At 38.5% G+C, this 14,356-nt stretch overlaps 1 protein-coding gene across 1 annotated transcript; it reads right to left on the reverse strand.

Moving 5' to 3' along the window:
- Positions 1 to 13,292: 13,292 nt before the first annotated feature.
- On the reverse strand, positions 13,293 to 14,024 carry LOC140243444 (uncharacterized). Its single transcript, XM_072323121.1, has one exon. It carries the CDS (start codon positions 14,022 to 14,024, stop codon positions 13,293 to 13,295), a length of 732 nt encoding a protein of 243 aa, XP_072179222.1.
- Positions 14,025 to 14,356: the final 332 nt, after the last annotated feature.

A 14,356-nucleotide genomic window follows, 5' to 3' on the forward strand; every position in this document is an offset into this window, starting at 1 on the left:
GCACTAAATTGCGCAAAATTGTACAAAGTTGCACTAAATTGCATAAACTTCTCACGAAGTTGCACAAAAATGTGCAAAGTTGTACAAAGTTGCATGACCTTCTCACAAAGTTGCAAAAAATTGCGCAAAGTTGTACAAAGTTACATTAACTTTTCACAAAGTTATGCAAAATTGCGCAAAGGTTCACAAAGTCACATAAAATTGTACTAAGTTCCATTAACCCGTTGAAGACGAGCTGATTTTGCTATTACACGCAATTCTTATGACCCCAGCCCGATTATACCCGGGACTCGTCTTCAACGGGTTAACTTCTCACAAAATTCAACTTTAATTCTTCTCCCTTCCCCAAATGAGGTCCAAATGTGCTTGCTCCGTGCATTCTGTGCGCTTTCCTATCTTGTTAACTCTAATATCTTTGGTACTATCAAAGAGTTAACAAGATAGGAAAGCGTGCAGTATGCATGGAGCAAGCACATTTGGACCGCAATCGGCAGTCAGGCACAAGATCGAAATACCGTTCTTCCCCAAAAGAACGGTTTATGGCTGTTTTGGGGCCTGATGAATAATACATAAACCTTAGTCCCGTCATGCTTTGCGATGCGTTGCGTGTTATACCTATGGCCAACAAATGTTTGGTTTGCAGTACCGTTTTTCAAAAAATATTTACGGAAAATGTCATGGCTCAATATTTTTTACAAAGCGCATGAATCATGAAGAATACATAATGATACTTCTCTGTTAATATAAAAGAAAATGAGCCATGACATTTTTGAGAATTTCCACTGGAATACGTAATTAGGCTCGATATTTTTGAAGATTTGAACGAACCGTTCCTTATAGACGTGTTCGAACAGGCGCTTTGTCAAATAACGCAATCTGGTAAGGGTATTGTTTGTTATCAGTTGGGTTGCAACTCGCTAATGTTTATCAATGTAACATCTTATCGTGAAGCTCAGAGACATAGAGTAGAAGGGGGGGGGGGGTGGAGCAGAATAGATGATTTGGTAATGTAGACAAACTATGTATTCACCTGTCAAATACAACCACATCACAATAGTCAGAAGGCGAACTGCATACATTAGTATTGCCAAGTCGGACAAACATTGTAGCTTGTCAAACCTATAGCAACATTCACTGCGGGTGACGATCATTCCATCCATTACAATGTTATTGTTTGTTATCAGGTGAACAAAATGTTTGCTTATCGAAATTTAACAAAGGTGTGTGCATAAAATTTGACATTACGAAACCCCTCTATTGAACCGGGGGGTAAGATATGTAATTGTACTTGTTTTGATTTCTTATATACCAAGATATGCAATTGAATTATGACAAACGAGCAGGGGAAAACATTCTAAAACGGTACTAAAAACATCTCCCGCTCTGCGTATAATTATGGGTCAACACCCTGTTTGGTTTTCAAATTATGGGGTTTGCTTCTCCTACTTGACCCCCCCCCCCCCCCCCCCCCACCAAGCATGCACATCAGGCCAGGTAGTTTTTGGACCATAGTAATCGCGAAATGGAACTGCATTGTCTTAGAATAAAAGCGCTACATATTGAGACACTAAAAATATGTGTGTTTGTGTGTATGTATGTGTGTGTGTGTGTGTGTGTGTGTGCGTGTGTGTATACTACTAATAACGTAACAAAACTGCAATACCTTCAAAAAGAAACTATACTGAGAAATATTCTGTGCATGTGTGTGTGTGTTTGTGTGTGTGTGTGTGTGTGAATGAAGTTACCATGTCACCCGTTCACGTATACGCAACTCCTATCATTCTTGCGTGCAGATCGATTAATAATTTTGATGTTTTTGGTTGTTTTGAATAAACGACTGCGTAGAGTCTATGTAGCACGATCTCAAATTCTACGCCATCACGCGGCGGGTGATTGAAAACAGCCAAAAATCATTCTTTTCCATAAGATCGGTAAATCGATCTTGCGCCTGACTGATCGGGCAGAACTATAATCACAGAGCTAAGAATACAACTCAGTCCGCCCGCAAGCATTGATTATTTATAAGATAAATGGTGTTAATATTATCTTAAAAAGATTTTAAAATTATACACGATTTTTGTGATATAAAGTGCTTGAATCGTAACAAAATATTTTAGAAAAATAAGGATTAATTCGTGTACATGAAAAATAGGCAATGCCACAATACGCCAAAACACAATCAGTGACAAAAGAAATACGCGCATCAATCACCAATCAGTTGCGTCGAATTTATTGATCACGCGCCTTGCCATGATCAAGTTTCACTGCGCAATATATGGGTGATTGCGCACGCGTCCATTTGTATTGTACATTAATTGGATATTGCGTACCACTATAACTGAGAAACTACCCACCAAGTGCGACTGAGTATACCCGCGTATGAATTAATTAGCACGCTTGATGACCGCGCGCTGTCCATTTGTTTTGTACATGAAAATCGCGCAGTTTCCAGTCTTTTCAATTAAGCGTCTTTGGTACTATGCTATATCCAGTGGTTAGAGATCGAAGGATAAAACCCAAACAAACTAAGAGATGACGTCATTTCGATTCATGGTGCGCCGGACGTGTCAAAACTTGAACTACTTGAAAAACGATTCTTTGCAAATTTGCGGCTGTTTCATTGGTTGAAAGTTAAAATGAGGTCTGTATCGATATTCACAAGAGATATCGATACGCCATCTTCATTCTTTTTCTCAAGTCGAATACTGTATAGTCGAGTCGAGTCAAGATACAAAAATATGTCGTCAAAAGCGAGCCCACTGCTGAAGAAACTCATGGAGTCTCATTTAGATATTAGACCAAGTGACTTGATCATTATTAATGATAAACACATAAAACAAATTATTTCTGATTTACGCGATTTCTTTAATTTTAAAGTGTTTATAATTCCATTTGATCAATTATTTTTTTTTTTTTAAATCATGATGATTATAATTTCATAACCCACATGTTACCGGAACAAGATAACACAGGAAGCCATGTACATGGCATCTGATATAAAGGTAAGCCCTAAGATTTATATTACTATTAGTCTATTCGAATTTGGAACAATTTAAAAAAAATATATTTATTTATTGTTTTGTGTTTGTTTTTATTTACATTTTTTTGTGTGTTGTGGTTGTAATAGAACGTGGCTCTAAAGGCAGTTTGGATTATTTAGGAATGGGGTGGGGGTTTTTCATTGCATTAGGCAGCTTTCTAACGCCAGACCGAACGTCAAGCTTAGTACGAGGTGACGTCTCAAATTCTTACCCTCGGGTCGTCTTCTAAATGTGAGGACGGGAGTCGGTGGAGATTTCCCCGATTCCACGTCGTCGCGACTTGTAACGACGTGAGTGACACTGTATATCTTTGTAAGGCCTAGATCTATATGATTATGGATAATAATCTAATTCTGCTAGTTTAATCTTCACGGGCCTAAAAGATAGATTGAAGTGTTAAAATTCACATAAGTTAAAGAGAGAGAGAGAGAGAGAGAGAGAGGGGGGGGGGGAGTTATGAGGCATTTCCCCCATCAGAAATGTTCCCCCCCCCCCCCCAGTTAACCCAAACACTAAAAATGACCTCTAACATGTTGTTAGAGACTTTAGAGGTCAATGACTGTCTAACATTGGCAGTCGCCAATTCCCCCGAAAATGTCAATCCAACTTAACACCCCAGGTTCTTCCTTCCCCTTGGCCTTCTTCTTCTTTCCTCTTTTTTTTCTCTTTTCCTTTCCCCTTTCTCTTCTTCCATACCTAAAGAAAATTTGTGACAAATTTTAGACAAGTTGTCTGATTTTACCACACACTGGTAAGTGGCCTTATATTTGTTATATTTCAAAGCTTTTCTTTCATTTTTATATTACCCTTTCTTTTGAAAGCAACATCTATTGGTGAATCCATAGGATCTCATGAGCTCTCATAATAGGCGGCTGCCACGCTAAATGAGCATATCCTATAATGTCAAATAACAGTGGCGTATCTGGGGTCACTTGTCATGAGGGGGCAAATCCCGGTCAACGGGTAGATTTTCCCGGCCAGAGGGTTAAGGGAAAAGGGCTGATTTAGCAAAATTTCCCATTTTTTCCTTCCCGGTCAGAGCCATGGGTCAAAGTGCCCCCCCCCCCCTTTGACCCCCAGCAGATACGACAAATAATGCCTTAATAAAACTTTTATTTTGATGGGATCATTGATGGTCCCTGTAGGTGGGCAGCTTCACGTTTTCATTTATTCCCCTTGATTTTTAAATGTTATCTTGTTCAATAATGAATATAGGCCTACCTTGTATTTTTATGCCAGTGACAGAGATTCACAATGAGTAGATCTACATGGCTATTAAATAGTTAAATGCACGTCTACTTTACTATTAAGGGCAGGGCGAGTTTGTCTAGACCTAGATCAAATTGTTACGGGGTCAATATACTACAAGCAAAATCCACAACTAACGGCGCGTGCATAGCAGTTTCATGGCTACATGTAGCTACCATAGACTAACTAGATAATAGACAGCTAATGTGCGCGTAAACGTGATGAGAAACGCCTATTAAAGACACCCAGTCGCGAGGATACATGGACATATTTCAGCCGCGGGCGGCAGCACGTAAACTCGCTTCCGAAGTTGCTACGAAGCGAAATGTGTGTGTGCGCAAGACATCCCTAAAGCAATGTATCGCGCTATAGTATCTCGTTTGCTCGCTTGATTGATCTGACCGCGGGGAGTACGTTTTGTGTAATGTTAATTGAATGTATGGTATACTGTATGTACTGTGTGATGCAATGTTCGCATGAGCTATAGTAGCTAGCTGCCTATACTTCGTACGACTACAGTGTACGCCTTCTCTTCATCGCACCGTCGATCGTCGTCACTCGTTAACTACACTGTAATCGTCAGATCAGATTATATATAGGTAGGGTGGCCATCATGGACGATGACACATCGTCATGGGTAGCGGATATTACCGCCGAGTTGTCCATTCTGAACGAGGACGATTGGGTCGGAGACCCTGTGTCTTGTATGGTAGCCCTACTACATATCGACCACCCTTATTGAAACCGACCGCGTATAATTCGCGCACTGAACACTTAGTACGCACTTCTCTGCGCGCAAAGCACATAAAAATGGATTGGCTTTGAATGTAGATGAGGATGGTGTGGGAAAACGCGATAATTCATTGTTCATTAATGGTTTTAATCAAGGACAAAATTTCGAATGAATATTTTCACCGAATCGTAATGACAGCACAAGGTAATGTCTATGGAAGTTTCTAAAAGGCTTCTAAAAAGCTTCGTACAACACGGTGTTCAATACAACTCGGTTTGCGTGCATTGTCAATGCAAAAACAGCGGTCGATCCTAATAACGCGATTTACCGCGGGGAGCTGAAGCGAGGCCACGCAAGTTCGTCGGCGATATTTTTGCACTGAAACTTCGAATCGAAAACGGAACGACGGCATTTGATAGAGCTGGATTTTCTCAATCACGTAGGTCAAGTTTTTTTTTTTTTTTTTTTTTTTTTTTTTTTTTTTACGTGAATTTCAGTGTTAAATATTCTTATCAAGCAGATAAACATTAGGCGGTCGATTAGTAGTAGGTCCAACCATACTTGCCCTGGCGTGTGTAAATTCAGGACGGGGAAGCGACTGTGCCCGTGCAGGGCCAACGGCCACAGTTGCACTGCACAGTGTAACTGTAGCCGTGGTAGAAGGGGGCCGTGCACCAACCGACATGCCTTCAAGTCGAAGTAGGGCCTAAACTAGAATCTATTATTGTTAGATCTATCATCTTTGAACCTATAGTTCCCCTGTTTAAACGTTAGAGTTCTACCAGATCTATTGGGTTAGACTACATGTATGATGGAGCTTGCGATAGATCTATTCATTTTTTTTTAAATTTATTTGCAAATCCTAAATCATATTCTTGGGGAATTTGCATAACATGATTGATATGAAAAACTTCTCATTTAATGGGACTATTGACATTAAACTGACCCAGCAAATGCCATTTCAATTACGGCATTATCATAATTTGACATAAATGAGAACTTAGAGAAGTTTTTCGCGGAATTATACATAGAAAAATAGGCCTACTTGTCGATCAAACGCAAATGCCCTAAAGTTACTGATACTAGATTAGAAAAAGTCATTCCACTTCAATCATTGATTCATGTGTAGACTTCTACTTACACATCATCTGGATCTGGATTCCTTGAAGTTGTTGACTTGGCCAGCTGGGGTTGCTTGATTGGCGTAAGCCGTGGCAACACAATTCCACCGTGCATGTCGTAACACGAATTTGCACATTCTAAATAAAAATTCCTGCAAAACTGTTCATGCAACTCCAGCAAGTGGAAAGCAAATTTTTCATCGGTACGCTGACGCTGAAGCCTCCCCCTCTGGTCTCTTACTTGTCCTCCAGCTAGGAACACGTCTCTCTGCGTTCTCCACTCGTCGATAGCGTCAAACAAGTAGATACAAGTGTACGTTGCCTCGAGTTGGACGGCTGTTTGATCTCCATTGTGAGGTTTCATTACTAAACCAAAGCCAAGGCTAAGCCGAAACAGTACAGCACTTTTTATTGCAAACAGTACACGCATACCACACACAATATTGATATTGACATACCGGTACCGACGACTTTCTATCAACTTTGTTATGTTACGATCCGGCCCAACGTACTGTATAAGCTGTGCGCATGCAGCTGACGCAGCAGACAACATTGCACGATGAGATCATAACAACCTGCCATATGGCCATATGCATTGCAACTTATACATGAAGCTTAGAGTTTTGATATTTCTTCATCAAATACCAAATATTAAACAACGTAATATATGAATAATTTATGATATTGTTATATAATATTTTCAGACATTTTGAAATATTATTGCTTAGATTGCTGAAATTGGCACCATAGTGCATATAAACAGAGACTGGAGTCAGATACGTACGTACGTACACCCGACAGCTCTCACTACTTGTTGTGTCGCGGACCGGGAGAGATTTTCATGCGCATGGCTGTTGTGCGGTTTTGTGCATGCACCCATTCGGCCCCATTCGGTAGGTATTCGGGCGTCCATGTTGAAATTACAGTGGACAGCTCGCACGGCGCTCGTGCCCCATCTGGTTTTCGCTGGTGCGCTGCGTAGCGTCGTGTTCGGCATTCGGTACGTACGGGGATACAATAACGGGAGGAGCAGCTTGTCGTGCTTTTCTACTGAGCTGCGAATCGCCTGCGACGACCGGCTGCCTTTAAGCGACGTAGACGTAGATGGTGTTTATTGGATTTGCTCTGAGGCACGCACGAACGCACACGTATTTCAAGCTACTGGGCGCCGAGTCGGTCGGCTCAGCTGAGCTAGCTCGCTGCTAGCTTATCTTGCTAAGGGCATTTCACGCGTCATAGCCGCTGCATTATTACTGTATGTAACAGTACTCTAGTAGGCCGGTGTAACAGCGGAGCGGGTCCCCCCAGAGCAGCGCGTCCCCCCTTAGAGCAGCGCGTCCCCCCTCGTGGCTCTTTGCTAGAGGAGCGTGTCCGGGACTGTTCGCTGCGCCGTGGCACGAGCAGTGTGTACAGTGGAGAGTGAATTACTGATTTTAAATTCAATGGGCTGAGCGTAAAGGTATATCGATTGCGTTTCCTCGTGTGAGATCGATTCCGCACGTGCGCGATCGATTCCGCGCGTGCGTGCCTGTTATAAAGCTACGGGGGGCAATATTTTTTTTCCCAGGATGGGAAAGTCACTAGTGTGTGTAAAGTCTATGGCAGTCTACTGACAAAAAACGTCTGAAACTAAGACTATAGGGAGACAAATTGTGTTTGCATACTTTAAAAGCCCAATGACCACCGATCTCGGCAGCTCCTCCCTGTGGCACGATGTGATAGTGCTCTGATCATGGAGCTATCAGTGCTAAAAAGATGGACGGTGATTCGAATCCCACGTTGGGTTTTGCTCACCATCTTGTTTCCATTTTTGCTCTTAATTTGTAAAGTATAATAAGTTTGTAACGGTTTATTCCGTCAGGCTTATAGAGAGTAATAAAGTCAAAGACTTGATAGTTATTCTCTATCCAAGTCACCAAGACAAATAAATGCCTTTCCCATCCTGGGAAAAAAAATATCGCCTACGGGGGACGCTCTGCTCCGGGGGAAAACACTCAGCACTAGCATAATGAATCTCATGCGCATATTACGGCCGCCATCTTGACTCAGATCCAAGTAATACTGTTATCTGCGCAGGGGGGACAGGGGGCCCGGGACGCGTTTTTTTTAAAGACGGCACAGATTGGGGTATGGCGCGTGTTAAACCTATGGGAAAAACGTTGGGTTAGGGTTTTTGGTTATGGTTATGGTTAGGGTTAGGGTTAGGGTTGGGGTTAGGGTTAGGGTTAGGGTTGGGGTTATAGGGTTTGATGGTTAGGGTTAGGATTAGGATTAGGGTTAGGTTTAGGGATAGGGCCCCCGATAGATTTTTAGTTTCCCCAATCTGTGCCGTCTAAAAAAAACACGCGGGGGGACGCTCTCCGCTGTCACACCGGCGCCCCGGTTGAGCTGAGCTGAGCTGCGCTGAGCTCACGCGATATGAACAATCGAATATATTCATTAAGATTAATTTATTTCATTTCTTAAAGTTTAAACAATTAAATAATATTAACATATATATATTTTTAAAAATATATATAAATATGTTGTTGTATAATATACAACAACATATTTATATCCATTAAAAATATATATAAATATGTTGTTGTACAATATACAACAACATATTTATATCCATTTCCCCATAGGCTTGCGTGTTAGAGAGGTGAAGCGACCACATTTTACATGCACCCAGGGGAACACAAAACGTTATTTACAGTCTGAGTAGCATTTAATTCAAAATACCATTAGTCTTACAATAAATGTACAATTTTATATTATAAAATTGTACATTTATTGTAAGACTAATGGTATTTTGAATTAAATGCTACTCAGACTGTAAATAACGTTTTGTGTTCCCCTGGGTGCATGTAAAATGTGGTCGCTTCACCTCTCTAACACGCAAGCCTATGGGGAAAAAAGACGACACTCGTTAAACACATGAGTGAATGCGCGCTTAGCCTTCTTGGATTACTTATTCTATGGTAGCTACGTACGAGCCGTAAATAAAACCTGTATTTTTAACACTAGGGCACCGGCGCGGCACGCACAGTTATCATGGCGAAGACATCCATTCGGTCTTGAAATACATTATTTTCTTGAATGTGCTGCTGTACCATGTACCTCTTCTAAACAGAGTTTTTCGTCAAGTCTACTACATGAAATCGTATATTCTACTAGCGAGATTACTAGCTAGGCCTGGCTACTAGATCTAGTGACTAGTAGTGGTAAGGATCTGCTTAATTAATATTCTAAACAAATGAAACATTCCATCATCTGCCGTCAATGGCGTGGTATGGGTGAGCAAGGGCTTGGTGTGCGAGAGGTCCCGGGTTCAAATCCCGGGGGAACCACTCTTTTTTCAAGTTTCAAGTTTCAAGTTTCAAGTTTATTTTCCACATCTCATAAAAAGAAAAATTAAATCAATGTGATTTCATGTGAGCATAACAAAAATGAACACAGAGAAAAAAAACAATCAATAACAAAATAACGCACATGTATAAAAATCAGAGTTTGTGACTCGGGATATGTGGCGAGTGTGGAGGGGAACAGCAATAGGCCATTGACCTTTCGAGGCCGAACCCCATAGACAAAAAATAAAAAAAAAGAGAGTCATTTAAAATAATGATGTCATAATTAACAGTTATCAATTAAAGCATTACAGAATAATTAACAACAAGCACATAAAACAATTACAAGTACTAAATGCACTTACAGAGGACAAATTAAGACACAAATTACAAAACAAAAACAGTCTACAAAACGGGACATTATGTAGCACTAAGCCAGATAGGACTACACATCTATACAATAATTTGAAATAAGCTGTAACTTATATTTTCTTCTGAATGATGCAAGAGATGGACTTTGTTTTAAATCAATGTTTAAACTGTTCCACAATTTTGGACCTAAAAATCTTATACTACTTCTTGATATCTAATATCGGTAAAATGGAACGTACATATTGCACGAATTTCGGGTTTCATAAAAATTTATAGATCTATTAAATGCAAAGTAAGAGCTGAAAATTTGAGGTAAATAACCTTTAGAGTGTTTATACATAAAACTGGCTACTTGAATCAAATAAACATCATTTACTTTGAGCATATTCAACTTCTTAAAAAGAAAATCAGTAGATGTTAAAAAAGCTGAATTCGTTATAACACGGATTGCACGCTTTTGCAAAATATATACTCTATTCAATAAATACATTGCACATTTCCCCCATGCACAAATACAATATGAAATATGTGGTAATATCATAGTATTATATAAATTCACTAAAATGCGCAGTGGTAAAAAACTTTTCATCCTATTCAAAACACCAATAACTTTAGATATTTTACAAGATATATCATTGATGTGATATTTCCAACTCAAATGTTCATCAACTATGACACCTAAAAATTTAACATTCTGAGCCTCTGTTATTCTATTTTCATACAACATTATATTCAATGAACTAGTATCTATTTTGACATTGTTTGGTCTGAATACCATATAAACAGTTTTTTCATAATTTATTGTAAGTTTATTGACTACAAACCAATCACACACCTTCTTTAGTTCAGTATTCAACAATGCTGTCATATCATGTATATTTTTGCCAGATAAAAATAAATTGGTGTCATCTGCAAACATAATTGGGTTTAAAATATCACTCACAAAACACAGATCATTTACATATATCAGAAAAAGCAATGGTCCTAATACAGAACCTTGAGGAACACCAACATTTATAAAATTATATTTCGAGTAATGATTATCAATAAATACATATTGTTGTCTGTCTGTTAAATAACTTTCAAACCACTGTAAAACATTTCCCCTAATTCCATAATGATACATCTTCTTTAAAAGAATCGAAATATTAATAGAATCAAAAGCCTTTGATAAATCTAAAAACAAACCCAGAATTATTTTCTTTTCTTCAAATGCTGTAGATACATTATTAACAAACTCTAAAAGTGCCATATCTGTATTAAAACCTTCTCTAAAACCAAATTGTTTATTATACAAAATATTGTTTTTATCTAAAAAAGCTGTCAATCTCTTATGAACAAGTTTTTCAAATATTTTAGAAAAAACTGACAAAATTGAAATAGGTCTATAATTTGAACATGAATATTTATCTCCCTTTTTATATACGGGTATCACTTTTGCTAATTTTAAATCTGTGGGATATATACCTTGTTCAACTGAAGTATTAAAAATATGTGACAAGGGAAAAGAGATAAGATGGGCACATCGTTTTAAAACAGAAGAATCAACGCCATCATGGCCAGGAGATTTGTTTGCACTTAAACTCATAATAACAGATACAATATCTCCTTCACTAATTGGTGTAAAAAACATAGATTGAGAAAAATTATCTTTCATATAGTGTGAGAAATCTTTATCTAAAGAAGAATGCGGCAGATTATTCATTAACTTAGTTCCAACACTACTGAAATAATCATTAAATGTATCAGCAATACTTTTCTTATCATCAATTGCTACACCATTATGCTCAATGTAATCACAACTATCTTTCTTACAATTCTTATTCAACAAATTATTGATTACTCTCCATGTACCTTTTAAATCACTCTTCACTTTGTCAAAGACATTTTGATAATAGGCACGTTTAGCTGCACGGATCATATTGTTAACAGTATTTCTATATTGCTTGTAAATGTGTTTACGATATTGAGTGGGGTTTTTCAAATATTTTTTATACAATATATACTTTTTATGACACATCTTTTTCAGTTCTTTAGTAAACCAAGTTTGACAATTATTATTTTTCTTAATATTTACTTTTTTAACAACAAAACATTCATTATACGTATCTAAAAATGTGCGCATAAAATATTCATATTTCTCATCAACCGTAGGAACTTCCACAAGATTATTCCATTTAACAGACTGTAACAAACCAAGCAATTTCACTATATTTACCTCATTAATAACTCTTCTGTATATATGCTTATCATCATCGTTATATACTCGACTACCATTATACACAATAAAAGGAGATAAGTGATCACTGACATCTGAAATGAGAATACCAGCTGTGACAACATTTTCTGAGCGGTTGATTAAAACATTATCAAGTAAGCTAGCTGACGAGTGTGTTATTCTTGTTGGCTTGAATATCATAGGAGAAAAAGAAGATGAAATGAATAAATCTAAAAATTGATGTGTCACATTGTTATCAACCAATAGATCAACATTAAAATCACCTACTATAATACATTGTTTCCTTTCTTGAGATATTTTGTGGAGTACAGGTTGTAGCATATCAATAAAAGACTGAATTGGTTGATTAGGGGGTCTATAAACAGTAGCTACAATAAGATTATTTTGAGAGTTGGCTATTTCAATAAACACAGACTCAATACATTCATTAAAAACATCAAAATCAAAACGTTGTTTAAATCTATATTTACTATGTACAAAAAGGCCAACACCTCCACCTCTCCTATTTGACCTCCCCTTTCCAACAAAATTGTACTGAGGTAACGAAAATAACACATTATCATTGTCCTGCATCCACGTTTCCGACACTCCAATAACAGACAAATCTAAATCTAAAGAGTTTAAACAAGAAACGAAATTATCATAATTTCCTTTAAGGCTTCTACAATTAAAATGAACACAAGTCATCATAGCAGGAGTATTATATTGTTTCATTTCATTCTTAAATTCACTTGGAAGGTAATATCGTGTAGTTGTCACACATTCCTCATCTAACGTGTTTTGCATATTCTGATTTAACTTACTGGTTTTACACGTATAACAAATGCCATCTCGCAGTATTTGGTTGTTACATAATGCACACTTACTATTTACAGACATGTATCCTAAGATATAACATATAAAACATAAAAGAGAACATATATTCACATACAATTATCACAATAACTTATCTCAGTTATACACTGAAATTTAGAATGAGCAAAAGAAAAAAAATAACCAAATCAAATTTCTGATAACAACAGATTTAGAAACAAGTCATTGCCTGATTACAATGTATTATTACCTTTAGGAGGAATTCAGCAGTGATGATACTATATTACAATGCATAGAAGCAAAAGAAGATACATATCAATGCAGTAACAGTGTTTACATGTTTACAATCAAAATTTTTACATTCTGGGGCCACTAGTGAATAACATTAACTGTAGATCACAAGTTCTTTAAGTCACTTTCACATCTGATCAGTTTCTTTACTGTCCTTCCGTTTGTCGCTGGTATTTCTGCGATGATGCGGCCATCTGAGGACCATGCAGCCTTCACTTTCGCGTGCTGGGATGCCTTGCGTAACAGGTCAACGTTTCGCTTTGTGAGGTCCTCATGGATTGAAACTCCGCTTCCTTTCAAATGTCTTCTTCTTTTCAAGATCTCTTGTCGCTTTCTGTAGGAGGTCAACTTGACTATGATGGGCCTGGGTGCAGCTGTATCTGCCTTCTTTCTTCCCGTGCGATGGCTACGGTCGATGTCCTTTTCAGGATTGATGGCAAGCCCCAGGTCTTTCTTGCTGATGTCACAAAGAATGTCATCAGTGCTTTCCCCTTCTCTTTCTCTCACTCCAAATATGCGGATGCAGTTTCTCCGGGAGTATTGTTCCATGTCCCACTGTGCTTGAACCAAAGTGTCAATGCGGTCAGCCTGCTTACTCATCTCTTTCTTTAGGACAGCTATTTGGTGGGCTTTGTTGTCACAGTCTGTTTGAAGGTCATGCATCTGACCTTCAAGAGCTTCAATGCGGTCATCGAGCTTGACAAAAGCCTTGTCCACAGCTTTGCTGATGGCAGCATCGAGCATCTCAATGTAGTCGCCATTCTTCAGAAGTTCCTTTATCACACTGCAAACAAGAGCTGATGACTGTCGGGTTGAAGGTGGTGAATTGAGGGCCATTGAGGAAGGCTTAACTCCACTGAACACTTTCCTTTGAAAGAGTGACACCTTTGTCCTGGAGTAAGGCACTGTTCAGCTGGAGGAACACAAAAGCTAGATTATCCTGTCTGCACTTGGAGAATGAGATGCTTCAATCAAATGAAGAAACCCGCACTCGATGTGGATATCTGGGACTATATGAGTCTGGTGGTTCAAATCTTGGCTTGAGGAGCAAAAAAATCAGATGCAAATATCTCTTCTTGTACCTTCTTATACTTCACAAAAGTCCTCCTGCTTCCTTAGTGACTTGTTTCCTCCAAGGTTTTCAACCTGTATCAGATCATGGTCGTCTG

Source organism: Diadema setosum, chromosome 20, assembly GCF_964275005.1.
Source record: "Diadema setosum chromosome 20, eeDiaSeto1, whole genome shotgun sequence".
NCBI lineage: Eukaryota > Metazoa > Echinodermata > Echinoidea > Diadematoida > Diadematidae > Diadema > Diadema setosum.

Coding starts and splice junctions, on each gene's coding strand:
- LOC140243444 (XM_072323121.1), bottom strand. CDS start 14,024: ATGGCCCTCAATTCACCACCTTCAACCCGACAGTCATCAGCTCTTGTT.